This window comes from Pongo pygmaeus, chromosome 1, assembly GCF_028885625.2.
Source record: "Pongo pygmaeus isolate AG05252 chromosome 1, NHGRI_mPonPyg2-v2.0_pri, whole genome shotgun sequence".
NCBI classification, from domain to species: domain Eukaryota; kingdom Metazoa; phylum Chordata; class Mammalia; order Primates; family Hominidae; genus Pongo; species Pongo pygmaeus.
In genome coordinates this window covers 198,638,811-198,663,306 of record NC_072373.2, presented here as the reverse complement: position 1 = coordinate 198,663,306, position 24,496 = coordinate 198,638,811, and the positions used below count along the sequence as shown (strand labels likewise).

The 24,496-nt window shown below is 47.1% G+C and overlaps 2 protein-coding genes across 9 annotated transcripts in view; both read left to right on the top strand.

The window, feature by feature from the left end:
* Nucleotides 1-6,395, top strand: part of TMEM39B (transmembrane protein 39B) — a 30,040-nt gene extending 23,645 nt beyond the window's left edge. For 5 of the 6 annotated variants that reach the window (XM_054464999.2, XM_054464981.2, XM_054464990.2 and 2 more), the window contains 2 exons: nucleotides 3,989-4,109; nucleotides 5,966-6,395. In XM_054464999.2, coding sequence (XP_054320974.1) covers nucleotides 3,989-4,109; nucleotides 5,966-6,208 — 364 coding nt within the window. In that variant the 3' untranslated portion in view covers nucleotides 6,209-6,395. Of the gene's footprint in view, nucleotides 1-3,988; nucleotides 4,110-5,965 lie in introns of those variants that run through there. The other variant, XM_054465017.2, reaches the window with a different exon arrangement.
* Nucleotides 6,396-11,519: 5,124 nt separating this feature from the next.
* KPNA6 (karyopherin subunit alpha 6) overlaps nucleotides 11,520-24,496 on the top strand; it is a 68,301-nt gene continuing 55,324 nt past the window's right edge. The window contains exon 1 of one of the 3 annotated variants that reach the window (XM_054464929.2): nucleotides 11,520-11,631. In XM_054464929.2, coding sequence (XP_054320904.1) covers nucleotides 11,628-11,631 — 4 coding nt within the window. In that variant the 5' untranslated portion in view covers nucleotides 11,520-11,627. The remainder of the gene's footprint in view (nucleotides 11,632-24,496) is intronic. The other 2 variants (XM_063666532.1, XM_063666526.1) reach the window with 2 other exon arrangements.

Here is a 24,496-nt window from a genome sequence, read left to right as displayed (position 1 = left end):
TTTTTTTTTTTTTTTTTTTTTTTGAGATGGAGTCACACTCTGTTGCCCAGGCTGGAGTGCAGTGGCACAATCTTGGCTCATTGCAATCTCCACCTCCTGGATTCAAGCGATTCTCCTGCCTTGGCCTCCCAAGTAGCTGGGACTACAGGTGTGCACCACCACACCCGGGTAATTTTTACGTTTTTAGTAGAGACAGGGTTTCACCATGTTAGCAAGGCCGGTCTCAAACTCCTGACCTCAGGTGATTCACTCATCCTGGCCTCCCAAAGTGCTGGGGTTACAGGCGTGGGCCGCTACGCTTGGCCTAGGCCTTTCTTTTTAAGGTAAAATTTCCATACAGTGAAATGTGCAATCCTTTTTTTTTTTGAGACAAGGTCTCACTCTGTCCCCCAGGCTGGAGTGCAGTGGTGCAGTCACAGCTCATTACAGCCACAACCTCCTGGGCTCAGGTGATCCTCCCACCTCAGCTCCCAAGTCGCTGGGATTACAGGCGCATGCCACCACGTCCAGCTAATTTTTGTATTTTTTTGTAGAAACGAGGTTTTGCCATGTTGCCCAGGCTGGTCTAGAGCTCATGGGCTCGAGCGATCCACCCACCTCGACCTCCCAGAGTGCTGGGATCACAGGCATGAGCCACTGCACTTGGCCTACAAATCTTAAAGGGTACAATTCTTTCAGTTTTGATAAAGGTATATATGCTCATGTAACCCACCCCTCATTCAAGATATAGAACATTTCCAGCCCTTCAGAAAATGTCCCCATGGCCCTTCCCAGTGATCTTTCCCCCAAGACAATTTCTGTTTTCTTTCACGAGAGGTTAGTTTTGCCTGTCGTAGAACTTAATATAAATGAAATCGTGTCCAACTTCTTTTTTTTTTTTTTTTTTTTGCTACGGAGTGTCACCCTGTCACCCAGGCTAGAGTGCAGTGGCGCGATCTTGGCCCAGTGCAATTTCCGCCTCCCAGGTTCAAGCAGTTCTCCTGCCTCAGCCTCCCGAGTAGCTGGGATTACAGGCATGCGCCACCATGCCCAACTAATTTTTTGTATTTTTAGTAGAGATGGGGTTTCACCATGCTGGCCAGGCTGGTCACGAACTCCCAACCTTGTGATCCACCTGCCTCGGACTCCCAAAGTGAAGCTGGGATTATAGGCGTGAGCTATTGCACCCGGCCCCAACTTCCAACTTCTTCTTCTGTTTTTTTTTTTTTTTTTTTGAGATGGAGTCTCGCTTTGTCGCCCAGGCTGGAGTGCAGTGGTGCGATCTCGGCTCACTGCAAGCTCCGCCTCCCAGGTTCACACCATTCTCCTGCCTCAGCCTTCCGAGTAGCTGGGACTACAGACGCCTGCCACTGCACCTGGCTAATTTTTTGTATTTTTAGTAGAGACGGGGTTTCACCGTGGTCTCAATCTCCTGACTTCGTGATCCATCCGCCTCGGCCTCCCAAAGTGCTGAGATTACAGGCGTGAGCCACCGTCCCCGGCCCCCAACTTCTTTTATTCAGCATATTGTCTGTGAGGTTCATTCATGTTGTGAGTCGCACAGTAACTTTTCTTTTTTGTTTTTTGAGACGGGGTTTCGCTCTTGTTGCCCGGGTTGGAGTGCAGTGGTGCAGTCTTGGCTCACTGCAACCTCCACCTTCCGGTTTCAAGCGATTCTCCTGCCTCAGCTTCCCAAGTAGCTGGGATTACAGGCCTGTGTCACCATGCCCCGCTAATTTTTTTTTGTATTTTTAGTAGAGATGGGGTTTCACCATGTTGGCCAGGCTGGTCTCCAACTCCTGACCTCAGGTGATCTGCCCACCCTCGGCCTCCCAAAGTGCTGGGATTACAAGTGTGAGCCAGTGTGCCCAGCCAACTATTTTTTTTTAAACAAGTGAGTCAGCAAGGCCAAGAGCATTGGGCTGAGAAGGGAGCTGCTTACTGGCTGTGACTTGCAGTCCTCTGGTCCAGGCCCTTGGGATTCCTGGGAGATCTCACAGGACATTATAAGAAAGCTCACTGGGCTGGGTGCAGTGGCTCACGCCTGTAATCCCAGCACTTTGGGAGGCCAAGGCGGGCGGATCATGAGGTCAGGAGATCGAGACCATCCTGGCTAACACAGTGAAACCCCGTCTCTTCTAAAAATACAAACAAATTAGCCGGGCGCAGTGGCGGGCGCCTGTAGTCCCACCTACTCAGGAGGCTGAAGCAGGAGAATGGCGTGAACCCGGGAGGCGGAGCTTGCAGTGAGCCGAGATAGAGATAGCGCCACTGCAGTCTGGCCTGGGCGAAAGAGTGAGACTCCGTCTCAGAAAAAAAAAGAAAGCTCACTGGTCCCACCATCTCATTCACATGCTCACTAGGGCCTCTCTGTGCCAGGCCTTGCGGCATGCTCTGAGGACACAGGGATGGATTAGATCCTCCCACTCAAGGGCTCTCAGCCTAGTGAGGTATACAGATGGGAAATAAATAAATGACCAGCATTGGGGAATGTGGACTAGTAGCAGGAGATGCAGGGAACAGTTAAAGGATGCCAAACGGGCCAGGCACGGTGGCTCATGCCTGTAATCCTAGCACTTTGGGAGGCCGAGGCAGGCGGATCACCTGAGGTCAGCAGTTCGAGACCAGCCTGGGCAACATGGCGAGACCCTGTCTCTACAAAAAATACAGAAAAATTAGCCGGGCGTGGTGGTGGGTGCCTATAGTTCTGAGGCAGGAGAATCACTTGAACCCAGGAGGTGGAGGTTGCAGTGAGCTGAGCACCACTGCACTCCAGCCTGGGCGGCAGAGTGAGACTCTGTCTCAAAAAAAAAACACTCATAGGTGGGAATCGTACAATGAGAACACTTGAACACAGGGTGGGGAACATCATACACCAGGACCTGTCATGGGGTGGGGGGAGGGGGGAGGGATAACATGAAGAGAAATACCTAATGTAAATGATGAGTTAATGGGTGCAGCACACCAACATGGCACATGTATACATATGTAACAAACCTGCATGTTGTACACATGTACCCTAGAACTTAAAGTGTAAAAAAAAAAGGATGCCAAACTCCTAGAGTTTGAGAAAGGCTTTGTGGAGGAACCTGGGTTTTGAAAGATGATGAAGAGCTTACCAGAAGGATTAGGCTTTGGGAAGGGCAATCCAATTGGAGGGAGCAGCTTAGAGAGAGACATGAAGCAGTACAGTGCTGGAGGAACGAGAAGCAGCATGAGCCGTGTGGTGAGGGTTGTGGGAAGCCACACAAGACCTCAGAGGCCATGCCAAATCCTTGGGGCCTTGACCCCAAGGGCACTAGGAAGCCTTCAAAAGGTTTTAAGCAGGACCAGGCACTGTGGCTGACGCCTGTAATCCCAGCACTTTGAGAGACCGAGGCGGACAGATCACCTGACGTCAGGAATTCGAGACTAGCCTGGCCAACATGGTGAAACCCCATCTCTACTAAAAATACAAAAATTAGCTGGGCATGGTGGCAGATGCCTGTAATCCCAGCTACTCTTCAGGCTGAGGCAGGAGAATTGCTTGAACCTGGAAGGCGGAGGTTGCAGTAAGCCAAGATTGCGCCACTGCACTCCAGCCTGGGCGACAAGATCGAAACTCATTCTCAAAAAAAAAAAAAAAGCCCACAAAGAGTTTTAGGCAGAGGGTGGTCAGGCTGAGCTTAGTATTTTACAAAGACCACTCAGACAACTGTGTGGTGGACCACTTGGAGGCAATTGGTGAGACCAGATGAAGCAAAGGGACCCAGAGAGGAAAAAGGGTTTTCTCAAGAATCTCTTAGTAATTAATGTCAGCCCTAGACCACCTAACTTACAGTACAGTGAATTTCTCATGATTCTTACCCCATTTTACAGAGGAGGCAACTGAAACCCAGAAAAGGAAAGTCAGTGTGTCTAAGTGATAGAAATGGGAATAGAACCCTGGTGATTCCCTCCTGCCCATTCTTCTGGTATCCCTTTTGTGGGTGAGCTGGGGATAAGGGGTACCATTGAACTGTGCCTCCAGGTGGACTGAAGAATGCATGTGGCCGCAGGGCGTGCTGGTGAAGCACAGCAAGAACGTCTACAAAGCCGTAGGCCACTACAACGTGGCTATCCCCTCTGACGTCTCCCACTTCCGCTTCCATGTGAGTCTCCTCCCAGGGGAAGGAGGGTTGGGGCCTGAGAGGGTGGGAGGATCTGCAGGGCAGGAATGTGATGTCATTGCAAGAGAAAGCTATTTTCAGTATTTCCCCAATCCAAAAGAAGACAGTGCACACATGTAGCACAAGGACAGCCATATAAATTGTCACTTAATAACTGCAGCTCGGTCGGGCATGGTGGCTCTTGCCTGTAATCCCAGCACTTTGGGAGACCGAGGCAGACAGATCACCTGAGGTCAGGAGTTGAAGACCAGACCAGCCTGGTCAACATGGTGAAACCTCATCTCCACTAAAAATACAAAAACTAGCCAGGCATGGTGGTGGGCGCCTGTAATCCCAGCTACTCGGGAGGCTGAGGAGGGAGAACCACTTGAACTCAGGAGACAGAGGTTGCAGTGAGCCGAGATCATGCCACTGCACTCCAGCCTGGGCAACAGAGCAAGACTCATTCTCAAAAAAAAATAAATAACTGCAGCTCATTTGGTTGTAGATCTTTGAGAACATTGGACAGAGGGAGAGAAGATGATACAGTAAAAGAAGGGGCTCTTGGCAGTGAAAGACAATACTGTCTTCATTTGTTACTGTGTGCCAGGCATGTTGTTAAGCACTCTCCATGTACCTTCCTACTCAGCCTTACCCTGAACCTTGTACGTGAAAGATATGCTAGGGTTATCTCTGTTTTTAGATACTGAAATCAGCTTAGAGAGTTTAACTTGTTAAAGGGTGCCTTCTTGGGAAACTTGAGAACTAATGGTAATGACTCATGACTTAGCTATGGAAAGGGCTGCTCAAAATAGTTAGTGATCTCTATTTTTTTTAAAATTTCACTATGAAATCCCCTCCCCCCCTTTTTTAAAAAAACAACCAGAGTCCAAAATCCAATATATGGAACCTCCTGGCACTGCTCTGTTTGGAGGAGTTAGAACCCCCTTCACTTCCTGCTCACCCCCACTGTAACTCCTAAAGGATCCCCTTGAAACCTGGGGCTCTAAGGAACACAGCATGAGAAATCACTGACCTAGGCAGATGTCTTCATTTCACAGTTGAGAAATCCAAGCCCTAGAGAGGAAAGGGACTTGCCCAAAGTATTGCAGCCTGTTAGGTGCAGAGCTGAGCCTGACATCCTGGTCTCTTGGCCTCCCATTTCCTACCACTTCTCCTGTCCTGTAAGCAGCTCTTGAGATTTAGGTACCTTGGCCCCTGTGGAATCAAAATCCCTAGACACTGTGCACGCTTTTGAAATGATCAGAGATGTTTTTTTAGTCCCTACATTCTACCTTGCTGTTGAGAGTGAGCTTTTGCCATGTCCCTTGGCAGCTTCCAGCCTAGCTAGGGATGTACCTATGAAGTAGTAGGTAATTCAGGCTATAGAGTCTGTAATAACTTTCCATGCCTATGTCATAGGATTCTAATTTGTTCAGGCCCGACAATACCCAGGAGATGACATTAAAAGGTGTCGATTTTATTGAGGGTCAGTGGATGAGGGAGAAAAAATTTTCAAAAATTAAAAAAAATTTTTTTAAGGGTGTTGACTTTAGACCACAAAAAGAGTTTGAGAGAGCAAGCAGAACCTGTCAAGAAAGACTTCCTAGGGGAGGTAGAAGTTGAACAGGATCTTAGATGACGTACGTCAGAAGCAGCAGTCCTATCAGGAGGAATACCACAAGCAAAGGCAGATGAGGTGGCAAAGTCCACATCCAACCCCAGAAAGTCTTCCTCCCCACCCATGTCTGCATGGGGCCCCAAGAGCCTGTCCCCTTCACTGGCCCACCCAGAACCCCCATCCAGGAGGAAGGTTTCTGGAGCATACCTTTTAGCCATGCCCACCCCCTTCCGGGCAGTTCTTTTTCAGCAAACCCCTGCGGATCCTCAACATCCTCCTGCTGCTGGAGGGCGCTGTCATTGTCTACCAGCTGTACTCCCTAATGTCCTCTGAAAAGTGGCACCAGACCATCTCGCTGGCTCTCATCCTCTTCAGCAACTACTATGCCTTCTTCAAGCTGCTCCGGGACCGCTTGGTACTGGGCAAGGCCTACTCATACTCTGCTAGCCCCCAGAGAGACCTGGACCACCGTTTCTCCTGAGCCCTGGGGTGACCTCAGGGACAGCGTCCAGGCTTCAGCCAGGGGCTCCCTGGCAAGGGGCTGTTGGGTAGGAGTTGGGGGGGGAACAAAAGACAAAAAAATCCACCAGAGCTTTGTATTTTTGTTACGTACTGTTTCTTTGATAATTGATGTGATAAGGAAAAAAGTCCTATTTTTATACTCCCAACAAGCCTGTGTCCTGTGGTTCTTTCCCTTCGTGTGTGTGAGACCTATTGCAGAGGTGTGGGATTCTGGTTTAGGAAGCCCCAACATGTGGCTTCTGAAGCCTCTGTGGGTACTGCCTTCTTCAGTAGAGAGGAGATGAGAAGGCACTGGAGGTCATAGTAGCAGTGATAGCTACTGCGAACTGAATGCTCACTGTGTACCAGATGCTGCTCTGTGTGTATTTCAGGCCTTGCCTTAATCTAACTTTTATGACAACCCTAGGAGGAAAGTGCTGTCACTCCAATGGATGAAGAACTGGAGCTCAGAGAGTTATAGTGACTTGCCCATAGTAATACAGCTAGCAAGTGGTAGAGCTGGACATAAAACCTCTGAAAGGCCAGGCACAGTGGCTCAAGCCTGTAATCCCAGCACTTTGGGAGGCCGAGGTGAGCAGATCACTGGAAGCCAGGAGTTCGAGACCAGCCTGGCCAAGATGGCAAAACCCTGTCTCTACTAAAAATACAAAAATTAGCCAGGTGTGGTGGCGCATGTCGGTAGTCCCAGCTACTTGGAAGGCTGAGGCACGAGAATCGCTTGAACCTGGAGGCAGAGGTTGCAGTGAGCTGAGATCACGCCATTGCATTCCAGCCTGGGTGACAGAGCAAGATGCTGTCTCAAAAAAAAAAATAAGGCCGGGCGCCATGGCTCACACCTGTAATCCCAACACTTCGGGAGGCCGAGGCAGGTGGATCACCTGAGGTCAGGAGTTTGAGACGAGTCTGGCCAACATGGAGAAACCCTGTCTACTAAAAATACAAAATTAGCCAGGCATGGTGGGTGGCGCATGCCTATAATCCCAGCTACTCGGGAGGCTGAGGCAGGAGAATTGCTTGAACCCAGGAGGCAGAGGTTGCAGTGAGCCAAGATCCTGCCACTGCAATCTTGCAGTGCCAAGACTGAGCCAAGATCCAGCCTGGGCAACAAGAGCAAAACTCCGTCTCAAAAATAAAAATAAAAAACCTCTGAAAGATGACACTACTATCCTGGCAGAATGTGGTTTCTTGATTATCTCAGCATTCAGTCACTGAGACCCTCCTTGCTGGGTATTATGGTAGATGGTGAGGATGCCAAGACACTGGAACAAGCAAGTAATACTACACTGGGATGAGCCCAACAGTTACAAGGTACAACAGAGCAGAGGGGAGAGAATGCTTAATGTTCTCTGGGCTTCTTGGAGGAGGGGATAGTCTGAATTGTATTAGCCACTTCCTAGGTGGACAAGAGAGGAAAAGGGTGTTTCAGTTAGAGAAGCAGGCAAATGTAATAGTGCACATGCAGTAGCGCATAGATTTGGAACATCCTGGTGTGTTTTGGAGAAGGTAAACAGAATGTGGATCTTAGAGCAGTAAGGATTAAAAAAAAAGTGGAGCGGGAAAGGTCAACAGAGGCTGGATCAGGGAGGACCAGTAGCCCTAGGCTAGCAAAGGTTTATGACCAGGGTCACGTGCTAGAGTAGAAACAGCTGCTTGTAGGGTCACTGCCTCCTATGGGCATAGGATGGAGGGTTCAGGCTGAAAGGAGAGGAAACGGACACTCAGCCATTCTCATCTATTCAGCCCACGTTCCCTGAGCCCGTCTTGGCCATAAGGTATGCAGACGAACTCGCAATGGTATATGGGAGACATACACCTCAACAAATATTTTTGGTGCCTCTATTGAGGCAGACACTGTGCTGAACACTGATACGGTTACAAAGATAAGGATGATACTATCCCTTCCATAGACAGCAAGGAGAGATGGACACACACTGTGAGCATATTTGGGTGTGAAATACTAAGGAAAATTAGTGTCCATTTCTTCCTGTAGTAGCAGAGAGGACAGGTGCCCTATCTGGAAAGACAGGCTTACCCAAAGAGCTGATAGCTGAGTTCGGTCTTGAAAGTGAGTAGTTCCCAGAGTCGGGCGCGGTGGCTAACGCCTATAATCCCAGCACTTTGGGAGGCTGGGGCGGGTGGATCACCTGAGGTCAGGAGTTCAACACCAGCCTGGCCAACATGGCAAAATCCCATCTCTATTAAAAACACAAAAATTAGACTGGGCACTGTGGCTCACGCTTGTAATCCCAGCACTTTGGGAGGCCGAAACAGGTGGATCAGGAGTTCGAGACCAGCTTGGCCAACACAGTGAAACCCTGTCTCTACTAAAAATACAAGAATTAGCTGGGTGTGGTGGCAGGCACCTGTAATCCCAGCTACTCGGGAGACTGAGGCAGAAGAATCGCTTGAACCCAGGAGGCAGAGGTTGCAGTGAGCCGAGATCACGCCCCTTTACTCCAGCCTGGGCGACAGAGCTAGACTCTGTCTCAAAAAAAAAAAAAAAAACCAAAACAACAAAAAAAAACCCAACAACAAAAAATTAGCCGGGTGTGGTGGCGCATGCCTGTAATCCCAGCTAGTCAGGAGGCTAAGGCAGGAGAGTTGCTTGAACCCGGGAGGTGAAGTTTGCAGTGAGCCGAGATCATGCCATTGCACTCCAGCCTGGACAACAAGAGCAAAACTCCGTCTCAAAGAAAAAAAAAAAGTGAGTAGTTCTCATGGTTAAGTGGGGAAGGGAGGGCACTGCATTCTAAGCAGAGGGAACAGCATATGCAAAGGCACATGAGAAGACAGGCGCATATTTGAAGAAAAGTGGTTCTCCAAATATGGTTGGAGCCTGCGTTGCCTGGTGGGGAGTGTCCCAAGAAGCAGGTAAGGACCAGTCTATGTGCCAGATTAAAATGTCTGGGCATTACCTAAGGGCAGGCAGTGGGAAGTTGCTAAGCAGAACAGTTACACTAAGGTTTCTGCTTTTCTTCTTTTTCTTTTTTCTTTTTTTTTTTAATGAGACAGCATTTCTCTGTGTTGCCCAGGCTGGTCTTGAACTCCCGGGCTCAAGCAATTCTCCCACCTCAGCCTTCCCAGTAGCTGAGATTACAGGTCTCTGCTTTTCAGGAGATAGTGGGTGGGAGCCGGAGAGTCTGGAGGCAGGAGGCCAGAGAGGAGGCAGGCAAAATAGAACAGGGCAAAGTGATGAGGTCTCACCTTAAGCAGGGGCAGTAGGAAGGGAAATACAGTGCGCCCCTTCCTGACCTTCATCCTAGAGTTTTCCTTTTGATTTCTTTGCCTCAAGAAAATGGGCCAGGCGCACAACTAAAGTTGGCAATTTGTTGTGACCGGCCCTCGTTCTGCTTCCAGAAGATAGATCCCTCTGTGTCTTGAAGATATAGCCTGGCTCTGTGTGTCGAGGTGGGGGACAGGAGGGCTGGCATGTCATGGAAAAAGAAAGGCCTGATATGTACTAGCCATATGTCCCGTGATTGAAAAGGCATATGAACAATAAGAGCCTCAATTTCCTCATCTCTAAAAGGGGAGATCATGTCCCTTGCTCTGTGTAACTCAGTTTTTTGTTCATTCCTTTGTTTATTCATTCAATAGTTATTTATGGAGCACACACAATGTGCCAGATTCTGTGCTAGGTGCTGGAGATACGGTGGTAAACAATATAGAACCCACCCCTGCCTTCAAGGAGCTTGCTGTGAGGATAAATGAAATAACGATATGAAATCACTCTGTCAACTATACTGCATGGGTCTCATTTTCTTTTTTTTTTTTTAAGAGACGGGGAATCTTGCTATGTTGCCCAGGTTGGTCTCGAACTCTTGGGCTCAAGCAATCTGCCCACCTCAGCCTCCTAAATGCTGGGATTACAGGAATGAGCCACCACATCCAGCCTATTTCTTTCTCTCTCTCTCTTTTTTTTTTTTTTTCAGAGACAGGGTCTCACTCTATCACCCAACCTGGAGTATAGTGACACAGTCATGGCACTGCAGCCTTGATCTCCTGGACTCAAGTGATCCTCTCGCCTCAGCTGCCGAAGTACAAGTGCGTATTACCATGCCTGACTAATTTTTTTCTTTTAATTTATTTTTTGTGGAGATGCGGTCTCACTGTGTTGTTGCCCAGTCTGGTCTTGAGCTCCTGGCCTCAAGTGATCCTCTGGCCTCAGCCTCCCAAAGTGTTAGGATTACAGACAAGCGTGAACCACCACACCTAGCCCTGTTTTTCTATTTCTCATCTCCCAATAAGATTGCAACCTCAACTAGGGCTACCTATGTAGGCCTAATCAGAAAACCTGAGTTTAGTCTTACTTCTTTGTTTCCTTCTCTCCATAGCCTCATTGAGCAAGGCCCTTCCCCTCTCTAGATGATTCATTATTCATATTCAGCCCAAGGTCTATGATTGTTGTTTTTGTTTTTAGAGACGGAGTTTTGCTCTTGTCTCCCAGGCTGGAATGCAGTGGCACAGTCTCGGCTCACTGCAACCTCTGCCTCCCGGGTTAAAGCAATTCTCCTGCCTCAGCCTCCCGAGTAGCTGGGATTACAGGCGGGCACCACTACGCCCGGCTAAGTTTTGTATTTTTAGTAGAGACCATGGGCAGGCTGGTCTCGAACTCCTGACCTCAAGTGATCCGCCCGCCTCGGCCTACCCAAAGTGCTGGGATTACAGGCGTAGCCACAGCGCCCAGCCGATTGGTTTCAACTATTAAAAGAAGGGATAAACTGGCCCGGCGCGGTGGCTCAAGCCTGTAATCCCAGCATTTGGGGGCGGGCGGATCACCTGAGGCAAGGAGTTCGAGACCAGCCTGGCCAACATGGTGAAACACCGTCTCTAGTAAAAATACAAAAATTAGCCAGGCGTGGTGGCGGGCGCCTGTAATCCCAGCTACTCGTGGGGCCAAGGCAGGAGAATCGCTTGAACCCGGGAGGCAGAGTGTACAGTGAGCCGAGATCGCGCCATCGCACTCCAGCGTGGGGGGACAAGAGCGAGACTTCGTCTCAAAAAAAAAAAAAAAGGAGGGATAAGCTTCTGGGAGAAAAAGTTCCGGGGAAAGAACTCTCACTATAAAAAAGAAATAGCAGAAACAGCTGGGAACTCCTAGACACACTTAACTTTCTTAGGTATCCCTCCCAGTCTCCTCCCAGCCACTCCTTTCGTATTTCATTTCCACTCTCCACCTTTAGTAGCTGCGGTCTCTTTAAGTACGCACTTTCGGTGTAATGATAGGCGGTTGGGCCAATAAAGCGTTTCGTCCTGGAGTTAACTGGTTTGTCCCTTTCGGGCTGCCGTCCTGCAGATCCGCCATATTGTCTACTGAAAGCTGCCGCTGAAGCTGCCGCTGCTGCCTCCGCCGCCAAGAGTAAGCGAGCGGAGCCGCGATGGGTGAGTGAGGGAACCACGCAGTAGGGTTCTTGGGCTCAGGGAGTGTCGGGGCCTGGGATTTGGCGAGAGCCTGTCTCCAGTCTGCGGAAGATGTCTGCATCCCCTCTAGCTAGGTCTGAGGGGAAAAGTCAGGCCGGGAGTGCCCCTCTTGCCAGTTTTGGGCCGAGCTAGGGCCCGTGCTGGAAGCAGTCCTTTGGTGCTGGTTCCGGGGACACCTTGGCACGCCTGGAGCCCCCCACATGGTGGCCTCGGGCAGGAGTCCACGTGTTCCTGGGAGGTAGAAAGGGGCCTACTCTCTGTCCTGCGCCCAGACTGGGGCTGGGGGACGGGCTCCCGGCGGCAGGCCTGGGCGGCGCTAAGGTAGCTTTCTCCTGGGTTGTGTTTGGCCAACGCGTGTCTTGACTAAATTCAGTGGCTCCCCTGAACTCAGGGAAGTCCTACCTACGTAGCGAGGTGGAGTCCTCTGGTGAGGGGACGCCAGGCGAGCCAGCACCAGGCCGGTAAGCATGGGCAGCCAGGCCGAGGGCAGCTTGCGCCGCTGAAGGCCGGGAGAACGGAATCAAGGCGGAAATAGTGTGGTTCGGTTGGGCTCAGAGTGGTATCCCTTGTGATAGTAGAACACCAAAGGCCAAGTCCTCTTGGCCATCTTTAGGTTGGGGACTTTAGGTTTCTGGGCTGGCCCTGGTAAGGAGAAAAGGAGCGACCTGTTGATCTTTCTGAGGGGACTCCGGCTGGCAAGGCCTCTGTTCAGAGAGAATACCATGGCGAAGTCTTTGGATTTAGAGACAGAACCAACAGTGGTAATTCTCTAAAGCAGTAAAAATTGTGAAATTTGCTAAGCTCTTTCTACGTACGGGCATTGTTCTGATTGCTTTACATGTTTTGTTTTACTTAATTTGTACAACCTAAGGAAATAGATGCTACCATTATTGCCATTTTACAGATGTGGAAGCTGAGCTTTAGAGAAGTAAAGTAACTTACCCAAGGTCATGCAGTGGCTAAGCCAGGGTGAACACTCCCAAGCCTAGTTTGTAACTGCTGTTTATTGTTGTTGTTGTTGGTAGAGTCTTGCTCTGTCGCCCAGGCTGGAGTGCAGTGACGCGATCCCAGCTCATTGCAACCTTCTGTCTCCCGGGTTCAAGCGATTCTCCTGCCTCAGCCTCCCGAGTAGCTGGGATTACAGGCACCCACCACCACGTCCGGCTAATTTTTGTGTATTTTTGGTAGAGACAGGGTTTCGTCATGTTGGCCAGGCTGGTCTCGAACCCCCGACCTCAAGTGATTCGCCTGCCTCGGCCTCCCAAAGTGCTGGGATTACAGGTGTGAGCCACTGCGTCCAGCCTGTTTTTTTGTTTTGTTTTTTTAAAAGACCTGGCCCTCTAGTGGTTGGGCAGGGAGAAAAGGGGAAAAAAGCTTTTAACCCTAGGCAAAGTTGTAAATGTGTTTGGGTTTTCTGTTCGTTTGTTTATTTTGTTTTGTTTTGCTTTTTGTTTTTGCATGTGGGCCCACTTTGAAATTTTTTTTTTTTTTTTTTTTTTTTTTTGAGACGGAGTCTGGCTCTGTCGTCCAGGTTAGAGTGCATTGGCGTGATCTCGGCTCACTGCAACTACCACCTTCCAGGGTTCACGCCATTCTCCTGCCTCAGCCTCCCGAGTAGCTGGGACTACAGGTGCCCACCACCACACCTGGATAATTTTTTTGTGTTTTTTTGTATTTTTAGTAGAGACGGGGTCTAGAGACCATCAAGCCAGGATGGTCTTGATCTCCCGACCTCGTGATCCTCCCACCTCGCTTTCCAAAGTGCTGAGATTACAAGCGTGAGCCACCATGCCTGGCCACTTTGAAATCGTTTTTCTGAACGAAACTGAAAGAGTCCAGAGTGAATTGATAACTCTAATTATTGTGTGTGTGGCAAGCAAAATGAGAATCTGAAATTGAATTTTTTTTTTTTTTTTTTTTCTGAGAAGAAATTTCACTCTTGTCTCCAATGCTGGAGTGCAGTGGCCGGATCTCGGCTCACTGCAACCTCTGCCTCCCGGGTTAAAGCAATTTTCCTGCCTCAGCCTCCTGAGTAGCTGGGATTACACGCATCCGCCACCACGCCCAGCTAATTTTTGTATTTTTAGTAGAGACAGGGTTTCACCATGTTGGCCAAGCTGGTCTCGAACTCCTGACCTCCAGTGATCTGCCCGTCTCAGCCTCCCAAAATGCTGGGATTACAGGCATGAGCCACTGCGCCTGGCCTGGAATTGAATTTTTTAAGATCTGTGATTCTAAGGAAGCAGAAATTATTCACTTGAGCTTCAAGGCAATGACTTTAGAATCAGATCTGGTATTGGAAGTCACTTAAATGTCAGACACAACAACACATATGGAAAGCATCTAGCACAGTCCACAATAATGTTTTTCTTCCTTTCTGAGCCTTTTCTCACCTCTAGAAAGAAGGGGTGGGGCTGTGTTATCAAGATATTTGGGGACTAAATAAGATAACGGCATTTGGGCTGGGCAAGGTGGCTCAAGCCTATAATCCCATAGGCTGAGGCGGGTGGATCACCTGAGGTCAGGAAGATGACACCAACCTGACCAATATGGTGAAACCCTGTCTCTACTAAAAATACAAAAATTAGCCGGGTATAGTGGCGTGCTCCTGTAATCCCAGCTACTTGGGAGGCTGAGAAGGGAGAATTGCTTGAACCCGGGAGGCAGAGGTTGCAGTGAGCCGAGATCGTGCCAGCCTGGGCAACAAGCGAGACTCCCTCTCAAAAACAAACAAATAAAGAAAAAACAGATAACAGTGTTTGGAGCCTAAAGGGCTCCATGAATATCAGAACAGATTCTTTTCCACTTTCAATAATGTTCCTTTCCCTTAAGCACTCTGGTTTCCAGGTTTCCCTATTGAGTAATAAGACTGATAGGCCTTTCGTAGTAGCCGGAGCTTCATCTTTCAGTGAAAAAAATTTAGGGGGTTTTATGTTATAAACTTTATGTTATAAATTTTATATTGGTCTTCAGTTTCAGAAACACTGTTGCCTCAAAGGGAAAGAGCTAATGTTTAATAAGCTTAGTGAAATAAGTAGAGATTTACTCAGTTTTATAGATTGGGAAACTGCCTCGGAGAAGATAACACAGCCAGTAAGCCACAAAGCCAGGAGTAAGATTCTTACCCATTTTGCAGCACATAAATCTATAAGACTTAAGGAGTTAAGAAATAAAGTTAGTCCTATTCTGGTACAGTTCAACATGAAAGTTCTTCAGTGGAGCAACAAACCCTGACCAAGGTCTTGAAGGGGATTTTTATCCTAGAGTCAGGTAACTTCCTCTTTCCAGCTCCATCTCAGGTACCTCTCCCTCATCGTAGCTTGTCTTAATGAATGTCAGCTTTTTGTTTGTTGTACACCAAACTAATGCATTCATTTAATTCTAACATCTAATCTAAGGTATCTTGGGTTATCTCCATTTACGCTTACAAACTGAGGCTTTGAGAAGATTGGGTGACTAGTCCAAGGCTGGTATTCTGGATCCTTTGGGCACTGGAGACACTAACACAGCCTGCCTTCACATGCCCACAAGTACAGAACCTGCTGTATTTCACTGCCTCTTAAGTGTACTCTCAGTCTGTATCCTACTAGCTCAGTCGTATATACTACACTATTTCTGCTATGCCAAACTTCATTACCCTTAACAGACCTTTGCAGTGATTTCCCTGCCACTAGGTGCCCTGTAGGGGTGATATTTGTAGCTCTGGAGATTGCTTTATTCTGACCCTCTAGCAGAGACTACAACCTCATGAGTCTTGGCAGACACTACTTGTCTTTTCACCATTACTACTACTTTGCTAACTGGGAATCTGGCCACCCTTCCTTACCCCAGGGGGTGGGTCTTGATATAAACTCTAAACCAATCATTGTAACTCTAGCTCCCTAGACAGTGATTGATTTAAGCATGGGCATATGATGCAGTTCTTGCTAATTAGATGGGAAGGGAAGCCTGGGGAACTTCTGGAGAAGCCTTCCTTATTTAAAAGAGACTTGCCAGCTTTTATTATTTTTTGCCAGTTTTTATTTTAACCCAGGTTGCACCAAAATGTGTGAACCACAAAAAAAGACAGAGATGGGAAAGCTATAATAATAATAATACCCAACACTTGTATAGAACTTGCTATGTGCTAGGTACTCTTCTAAGTAGAGGCATACCTCAGAACTAAGGCAAGTTTGGTTCCAGACCACTGCAATAAAGCAAATATAATAAAGCAAGTCACACGAATTTTTCTGTTTTCCAATGCATATAAAAGTTATCTTTATACTATACTGTAGTCTCTTAAGTGTGCAATAATATGTATAGTAAAAGTATCTCTTTTATTTAGTTAGTTATTTTTTTGAGACAGAGGCTCGCCCTGTCACCCAGGCTGGAGTGCAATGGCGTGATCTTGGCTCACTGCAACCTCCGCTTCCTGGGTTCAAACGATTCTCCTGCCTTAGCCTCCTGAGTAGCTGGGATTACAGGTGCCCACCACCACACCCAGCTAATTTTTGTATTTTTAGTAGAGACAGAGTTTCACCATGTTGGACAGGCTGGTCTTGAACTCCTGACCTCATGATCTGCCCACCTCAACCTCCCAAAGTGCTGGGATTACAGGCATGCATGAGCCACCATGCCCAGCCAAAAGTACATATCTTAATTTAGAAATACTTATTGTGAAAAATTGCCATTTGGTGAGCTGTAATCTTTGCTGGTGGAGTGTCTTACATTGATGTTGATGGCTGCTGAGACTGATCAGGGTGGGGATTGTCTGGGGTGGCAGTGACAACCTATGAAATTTGCCACATCAATTGATTCTTCCTTTCACCACAGATTTCTCTGTAACGTGATACTGTTTGATAACATTTTTCTCCACAGTAGACCTTTCAAAATTAGAGTCAATACTCTCAAACCCTGCCACTGCTTTATCAACTAAGTTTATGTAATGTTGTAAATCTGCCGGTCTTGGTGGCTCACGCCTATGATCCCAGCACTTTGAGAGGATGAGGTGGGAGGACTGCTTGAGCTCAAGAGTTTCAGACCAGCCTGGGCAACATAGTGAGACCCCCATCTCTAAAAAACATTTTAAAAATTAGCTGGGTGTGGTGGCGCGTGACTGTAGTCCCAGCTACTCAAGAACGAAGTGGGAGAATTACTTGAACCTGGGAGGTTGAGGTTGCAGTGAGACATGATTGTGCCATTGCACACCAGCCTGGGTGACAGAGCAAGATCTTGTCTCAAAAAAACCCCAAAAATCCTTTGTTGTCATTTCATGTATGTGTGTATGTATGTATATATGTATTTTTTTATTTAAGACAGGGTCTCACTCTGTCACACAGGCTGGAATGCAGTGGTGCTATCAACAGCTCACTATAGCCTTGAATTCCCAGGCTCAAGCAATCCTCCTACCTCAGCCTCCCGAGTAGCTGGGACTACAGGCATGCACCACCATGCCCGGCTAATTTTTTAAATTGTTTTTAAAGAGTGTTGCTTAAGCTGGTCTTGTACTGGGCTCAAGTGATCTTCCCACCTTGGCCTCCCAAAGTGTTGGGATTACAGGTGTGAGCCACCTTGCCCAGCCTATTGTCATATCAACAGGATTAATGGCATTTTCACAAGGAGTAGATTCCATCTGAAGAAACCACTTGTTTGCCCACCCGTAAGAATAGCTGCTCATCCATTCAAGTTTGATCGTGAGATTGCAGCAATTCAATCACATTTTCAGTTATCTAGTTATCAAATTTTTACTTCTAGTTATCTTGCTGTTTCCACCCCATCTGCAGTAACTTGCTCCATTGAAGTCTTGAACCTCTTAAAGTCATCCATGAGAGTTGGTATCAACTTCTTCCAAACTCTTATTTATGATATTTTGACTTCTCATGAATCGTGAATGTTTTTATAAGACCTGAAAGTTGAAATCACTCAATTCATACAGAATGGATGGATTCTGTATGGCTACAGAATGGATGTTGTATTAACAGGTGGGAAAACAACATTAGGCCGGGCGCGATGGCTCACACCTGTAATCCCAGCAATTTGGGAGGCCGAGGCGGGCAGACCACTTGAGGTCAGGAGTTTGAGACCAGCCTGGCCAATGTGGTGAAACCTTGTCTCTACTAAAAATACAAAAAATTAGCCTGGTGTGGTGGCGCACACCTATAATCCCAGCTACTCTGGAGGCTGAGGCAAGAGAATTGCTTGAACCTGGGAGGTGGAGGTTGCAGTGAGCTGAGATCACGCCACTGCACTCCAGCCTGGGCGACAAGAACGAAACTCTGTCTCAAAAAAATATATATATATATATTCAGTAAATCAAGCTGTAAACAGATGTGCTGTCATCCAGGCTTTACTCCATTTATAAAGCATAAACACAGTGGATTCAGCATACGTTTTAAGCTTCTGAGATTTTCAGAATGGTAATTGAGCATTGACTTCAACTTAAAGGCCCCAGCTGCATTAGCCCGTAACAAGAGAGTCAGCCTGTCATTTGAAGCTTTGAAGCCAGGCATTGACTTCTCTTTAGCTATGAAAGTCCTAGATGACATCTTCCTCCAATGGAAAGCTGTTTCTTCTACATTGAAAATCTGTTGGCTAGTGTAGCCACTTTCATCAATGATCTTAGCTAGATTTTCTGGATAACTTGCTGTAGCTTCTACATCAGCACATGCTGCTTCACCTTGCACTTTTTTTGAGACAGTGTCTCACTCTGTCACCCAGACTGGAGTGCAGTGGCACGATCTCTCCTCACTGCAGCCTCTGTCTCCCGGGTTCAAGCAATTCTGGTGCCTCAGTCTCCTAAGTAGCTGGGATTATAGGTGTGCGCCACCATGCCCAGAACATTTTTGTATTTTTATAGAGACAGGGTTTCGCCATGTTGGCCAGGCTGGTCTCAAAACTCCTGACCTCAAGTGATCCGCCCACCTTCGCCTCCCAAAGTGCTGGGATTATAGGCATGAGCCACCACACCCGGCTTCACTTTTTTCTTTTCTTTTTTTTTTTTTTTTGAGATGGAGTCTCTGTTGCCCAGGCTGGAATGCAGTGGCGTGACCTTGGCTCACTACAAGCTTGGCCTCCCGGGTTCACGCCATTCTCCTGCTTCAGCCTCCCGAGTAGCTGGGACCACAGGCGCCCGCCACCACACCCGGCTAATTTTTTTTTGTATTTTTAGTAGAGATGGGGTTTCATCGTGTTAGCCAGAATGGTCTCGATCTCCTGACCTCGTGATCCGCCATCTTGACCTTCCAAAGTGCTAGGATTACAAGGTGTGAGCCACTGCGCCCAGCCTTTTTTTTTTAAGATAGGGTTTTTGTCTGTCACCCAGGCTGGGGTGCAGTGGCAAGATAGCACACTGCAACCTCTAATTCCTGGGCTCAAGGGATCCCCCCACGTCAGCCTTCTAAGTAGCTGGGGACTACACGTGTGTGCCACCACACTCAGCCAATTTTTAATTTTTTTGAGACAGTGTGTCACCATGTTGCCCAGGCTGGTCTTCAAGTCCTGTCCTCAAGTGATCCTTCTTCCTCAGCCTCCAAAGCCACTGGGATTACAAGTATGAGTCACTGAGTTTGGCCTTCACATTGATGGCTTCTTTCCTTAAACCCTTTTTTTTTTGAGACAGAGTCTCACTGTCGCCCAGGCTGGAGTGCAGTGCCGTGATCTCAGCTCACTGCAACCTCTGCCTCCCAGATTCAAGCGATTCTCCTGCCTCAGCCTCCCAAGTAGCCGAGATTACAGGTGCCCACCACCATATCTGGCTAATTTTTGTATTTTTAGTTAGAGACGGGGTTTCACCATGTTGGCCAAGTTGGTCTCGAACTCCTGACCTCAGGTGATCCACCCGCCTCAGCCTCCCAAAGTCTTGGGATTACAGGCATAAGCCACCGCACTTGGCTCCTTAAACCTTGTGAACCAGTCTCATTAGAGCCTGGCTCTGGATTAGGCTTTGGTTTAAGGCAATATTGTGGCTGATTTGATCTTCTGTCAAAACCACTAAAAGTTTATCCATATTGGCAATAAAGCTGTTTTTTCTTTTCTTTTCTTTTTTTTGAGAGAGAGGCTGGAGTGCAGTGGCCCTATCTTGGCTCACTGCAAGCTCCGCCTCCCGGGTTCATGCCATTCTCCTGCCTCAGCCTTCTGAGTAGCGCCCGGCCGGTTGTTTTTTTTAAACATTTTGTGTGTTCACTGGACTAGTACTTTTCATTTCCTTCAAGATCTTTTCCTGGCCAGGTGCAGTGGCTTATGCCTGTAATCCTAGCACTTTGGGAGGCCCAGGCAGGCGGATCACCTGAGGTCAGGAGTTCAAGATCAGCCTGACTAACATGGAGAAACCCTGTCTCTACTAAAAATACAGAATTAGCCGGGTGTGGTGGCACATGCCTGTAATTCTAGCTACTTGGGAGACTGAGGCAGAAGAATCGCTTGAACCCAGGAGGTGGAGGTTGCGGTGAGCTGAGATCACACCATTACACTCCAGCCTTGGAAACTCCTTCTCAAAAAAAAAAGAACTTTTCCTTTGCATTCACAGCTTTGCTAACTGGCGCAAGAGGCTTAGCTTTCAGCATATCTTGGCTTTTCAACATGCCTTCCTCACTAAGCTTAATCATTTCTAGCTTTTGACTTAATGTGGAGACATGCAACCGCCCCCTTCACTTGAACAAATAGAGGCCATTGTAGGGTTATTAATTAGCCTCATTTCAATATTGTTGTATCTCAGGGAATGGGGTGGGAGAGAGACTGTGGAATGGCTGGTTGGTGGAGCAGTCAGAACATAACACAGTATTTATCAGTTAAGTTCTCCATCTTATATGATCATGGCTCATGGCACCCCAAAACAGTTGCAATACTAGCATCAAATATCACTGATCACAGATCACCATAACAGATAAAACAAAAAACAAAAGTTTGAAATATTACGAGAATTACCAAAACGTGGCACAAAGTGAACACATGCTGCTGGAAAAATGGCACCAGTAGACTTGCTTAACATAGGATTGCCACAAACCTTCAATTTGGTTTTTTTTTTTTTGAGACGGAGTTTCACTCTGTCACCCAGGCTGGAGTGCAGTGGCACGATCTCGGCTCACTGCAACCTCCACCCTCCGGGTTCAAATGATTCTCCTTCCTCAGCCTCCTGAGTAGCTGGGACTACAGGCACCTGCCACCACGCCCGGCTAATTTTTTGTATTTTTAGTAGAGATGGGGTTTCACCATCTTGGCCAGGCTGGTCTTCAACTCCTGACCTCGTGATACACCTGCCTCGGCCTCCCAAAGTGCTGGGATTACAGGCGTCAGCCACCACACCCAGCCAATGTGTGTTTTTTTTTTTTTACGCCCGGCCCAATTTTTTTTTTTTTTTTTTTTTTTTAAACACACATTGGCTGGGTGTGGTGGCTGACGCCTGTAATCCCAGCACTTTGGGAGGCTAAGGCAGGTGAAACTCTTGAGCTCAGCAGTTTGAGACCAGCCTGGGCAACATAGTGAGACCCTGTCTCAAAACAAAAACAATAACAACAACAAAAAAACACACGCTATCTGTGAATCACAGTAAAATGAGATATGCCTGTACTTTATATATTCATTTAATTCTCAGATTCTTATATTTTAGTTGAGAAAACCAAAGGATGGAGAGGTTTTAGTAACTTGGGCAAATTCATAGCTAATACATGGAAGAGACGCTTACTCAGTATGATTCTAATCAAAATATGGGCTGTTTGTACATAAGCATTCTTGAAGTAGCCAAAGCAATCTCTTCCCCACCTATCTTTTCCTATAGAAATCTCACCTGTTTTTCTTTTCTTTTCTTTTTTTTAATTTGAGATGGAGTTTCACTCTTGTTGCCCAGGCTGGAGTGCAATGGCACAATCTCCGCTCACCGCAACCTCTGCCTCCCGGTTCAGACGATTCTCCTGCCTCAGCCTCCTGAGTGACTGGGATTACAGGCATGCACCACCATGCCCAGCTAATTTTTTGTATTTTTAGTAGAGACAGGGTTTCACCATGTTGGTCAGGCTGGTCTCGAACTCCCAACCTCAGGTGATCCGCCCGCCTCAGCCTCCCAAAGTGCTGGGATTATAGACGTGAGCCACCGTGCCCGGCCATCTCACCTGTTTTTCAAGGTATACTTTAAATGCTGCCTTCTTCATGAACCTTTCTGAAATACTTTATGCCTTCCAGTTTGGAAATGAACTCTCCTAAATTCTATAGCACTTTGTTTTTACTTTTCTTTTTTTTTTTAATGGAGTCTCGCTTTTTCTCCCAGGCTGGAGTGCAGTGGTGTGCGCTTTTCACATCCTTTTTTCTATTACAGTTTTTTTATTCCATGTTATTAGTTTTTCGACCAGTTACTTACTCTACATAGCCTCATTTCCTTATCTTTAAAATAGGTATAGGTTAGGTGTGGTAGCTCACACTTGTATTCCTAGCACTTTGGGAGGCTCAGGAAGGAGGATTGGTTGAGGCAAGGAGTTCCAGACGAGTCTGGGCAACATGGCAAAACCCCTGTCTCTACAAAAAAAAAAATTAGTTGGACGTGGTGGGATGTGCCTGTACTCCCAGCTACATGGGAAGCTGAGGCAGAAGGATTGTTTGAACCTAGGAGTTTGAGGTTGCAATGAGTTACATGATCTCACCATCGTACTGTAGCCTAGGTGACAGAGCAAGACCTTGTCTTTAAAAAATAAAAATGAAATAAAATAGAGATAATAGGATTGTTACAGGAATTAAATGAGGTAATGTCTGTAGAGCATTTTAGCTTGGTGCTTAGCACATAGTAAGTACTCAATAAGTGATAATTAATAGCTGTTAATCACTTAGTAAACAAAGAACTTTCTGTGTGTCAAGCCATATGTGTGTGTATATATATACATATACACGTATACGTATATACATATACGTGTATATATATATACACATATATATATATATATTTTTTTTTGGAGACAGAGTCTTGCTTTGTCACCCTGGCTGGAGTGCAGTGGCCTATCAGCTCACTGCAACCTCCGCCTCCTGGGTTCAAGTGATTCTCCTGCTTCAGCCTACTGAGTAGCTGGGATTACAGGCATCCACCACCACGCCTGTATTTTTAGTAGAGGTGGCTAATTTTTGTATTTTTAGTAGAGGTGCAGTTTCACTATGTTGACCAGGCTGGTCTCAAACTCCTGACCTCAGGTTATCCGCCTGCCTCGGCCTCCCAAAGTGCTGGGATTTCAGGCATGAGCCACCACACCCAGCCAGGCCCTATATTAAATATAAAGTTAAATTTACTAGTCTTTGTCTTTGAGTGGAGGACAGAAACATATTGTGAATACTTGTCAGAAACTCATACTTTTAGGACCAGGCGGACAGCAATTAATTTCAGCAAATGATTATTAAGTGCCCACTATGTGCAAGGGACTTTTCTAGGCCCTGGAAATACAGTGGTTAACAAAACAGACAAAACCTCTTTCTGGTGAAGTCCCAGATTTTATATTCTAGTGAATACTTTTATGAAATAAACCAAGGGAGACTGTTAGATGAACGGGACAACCCTATTTCCTGGCTGCTAACCTCCAGCCAATTGTTGCCATGGGGAAATGTGGTTCTAGTGTTGTTGATTTCGCATCCTTTCCACAATTCCTCTCCCTCTTGAAGCTGGAAATGTGGATTTTTTTTTTTTTTTTTTTTTTGGAGACGGGGTCTTGCTCTGTCGCCCAGGCTAGAGTGCAGTGGCACTATCTCAGCTCACTATAACCTCTGCCTCCCGGGTTCAAGCAGTTCTCCTGCCTCAGCCTCTCAAGTAGCTGGCATTGCAGGCGCTCACCACTGCACCTGACTAATTTTTGTAATTTTAGTAGATTTCACCATATTGGCCAGGCTGGTCTCAAACTTCTGACCTCGTGATCCACCTGCCTCAGCCTCCCAAAGTGCTGGGATTACAGGTGTGAGCCACCACGCTCGGCCTGGATTTTTAAATAATACCTACTGCTTTGTAAAGGTTACAAGCTAACTTTCAAAATCTGAAAACATTAACAAAAGATATTTGAGGCCAAATATAGCCTGAGAATTGTTTGTCTTATTTGTAAATGTTACTTCAATTAATATTCTGTGTATCTTATGAAATATTACATAGTCTCTGTATTTTACAAAATTATATGTATTTTTTTAAATGTTAATTTTTTTTTTTTTTTTTGAGACGGAGTCTCACTCTGCCGCACAGGCTGGAGTGCGGTGGCGTGATTTTGGCTCACTGCAAGCCCTGCCTCCTTGGTTCAAGCGATTCTCCTGCCTCAGCCTCCCAAGTAGCTGGGATTACAGGCATGGACCACCATGCCTGCCTAACTTTTTTTGTATTTTTAGTAGAGGCGGGGTTTCACCATGTTGGCCAGGCTGGTCTCGAACTCCTGACCTCAGGCCATCTGCCCGCCTCAGTCTCCCAAAGTGCTGAGATTATGGGCTTGAGCCACCGCACCCAGCCAATTAATTTTTTTATTAATTAATTTATTTTTTATTTATTTTTTTGAGATGGAGTATAGCTCTGTCACCCAGGCTGGAGTGCAGTGGCATGATGTCAGCTCACTGCACCCTCCACCACCTGGGTTCAAGAGATTCTCCTGCTTCAGCCTCCCAAGTAGCTGGGATTACAGGCACCTGCCATCACACTCAGTTAATTTTTTGTATCTTTAGTAGAGACGGGGTTTCACCATGTTGGCCAGGCTGGTCTCGAACACCTGACCTCAGGTGATCCTCCCTCCTTGGCCTCCCACAGTAGTGCTGGGATTACCACCACACCCAGACGGAGTTCCTTTTTTTTTTTTTGACAGAGTCTTGCTCTGTCACCCAGGCTGGAGTGCAGTGGCTCGATCACAGCTCA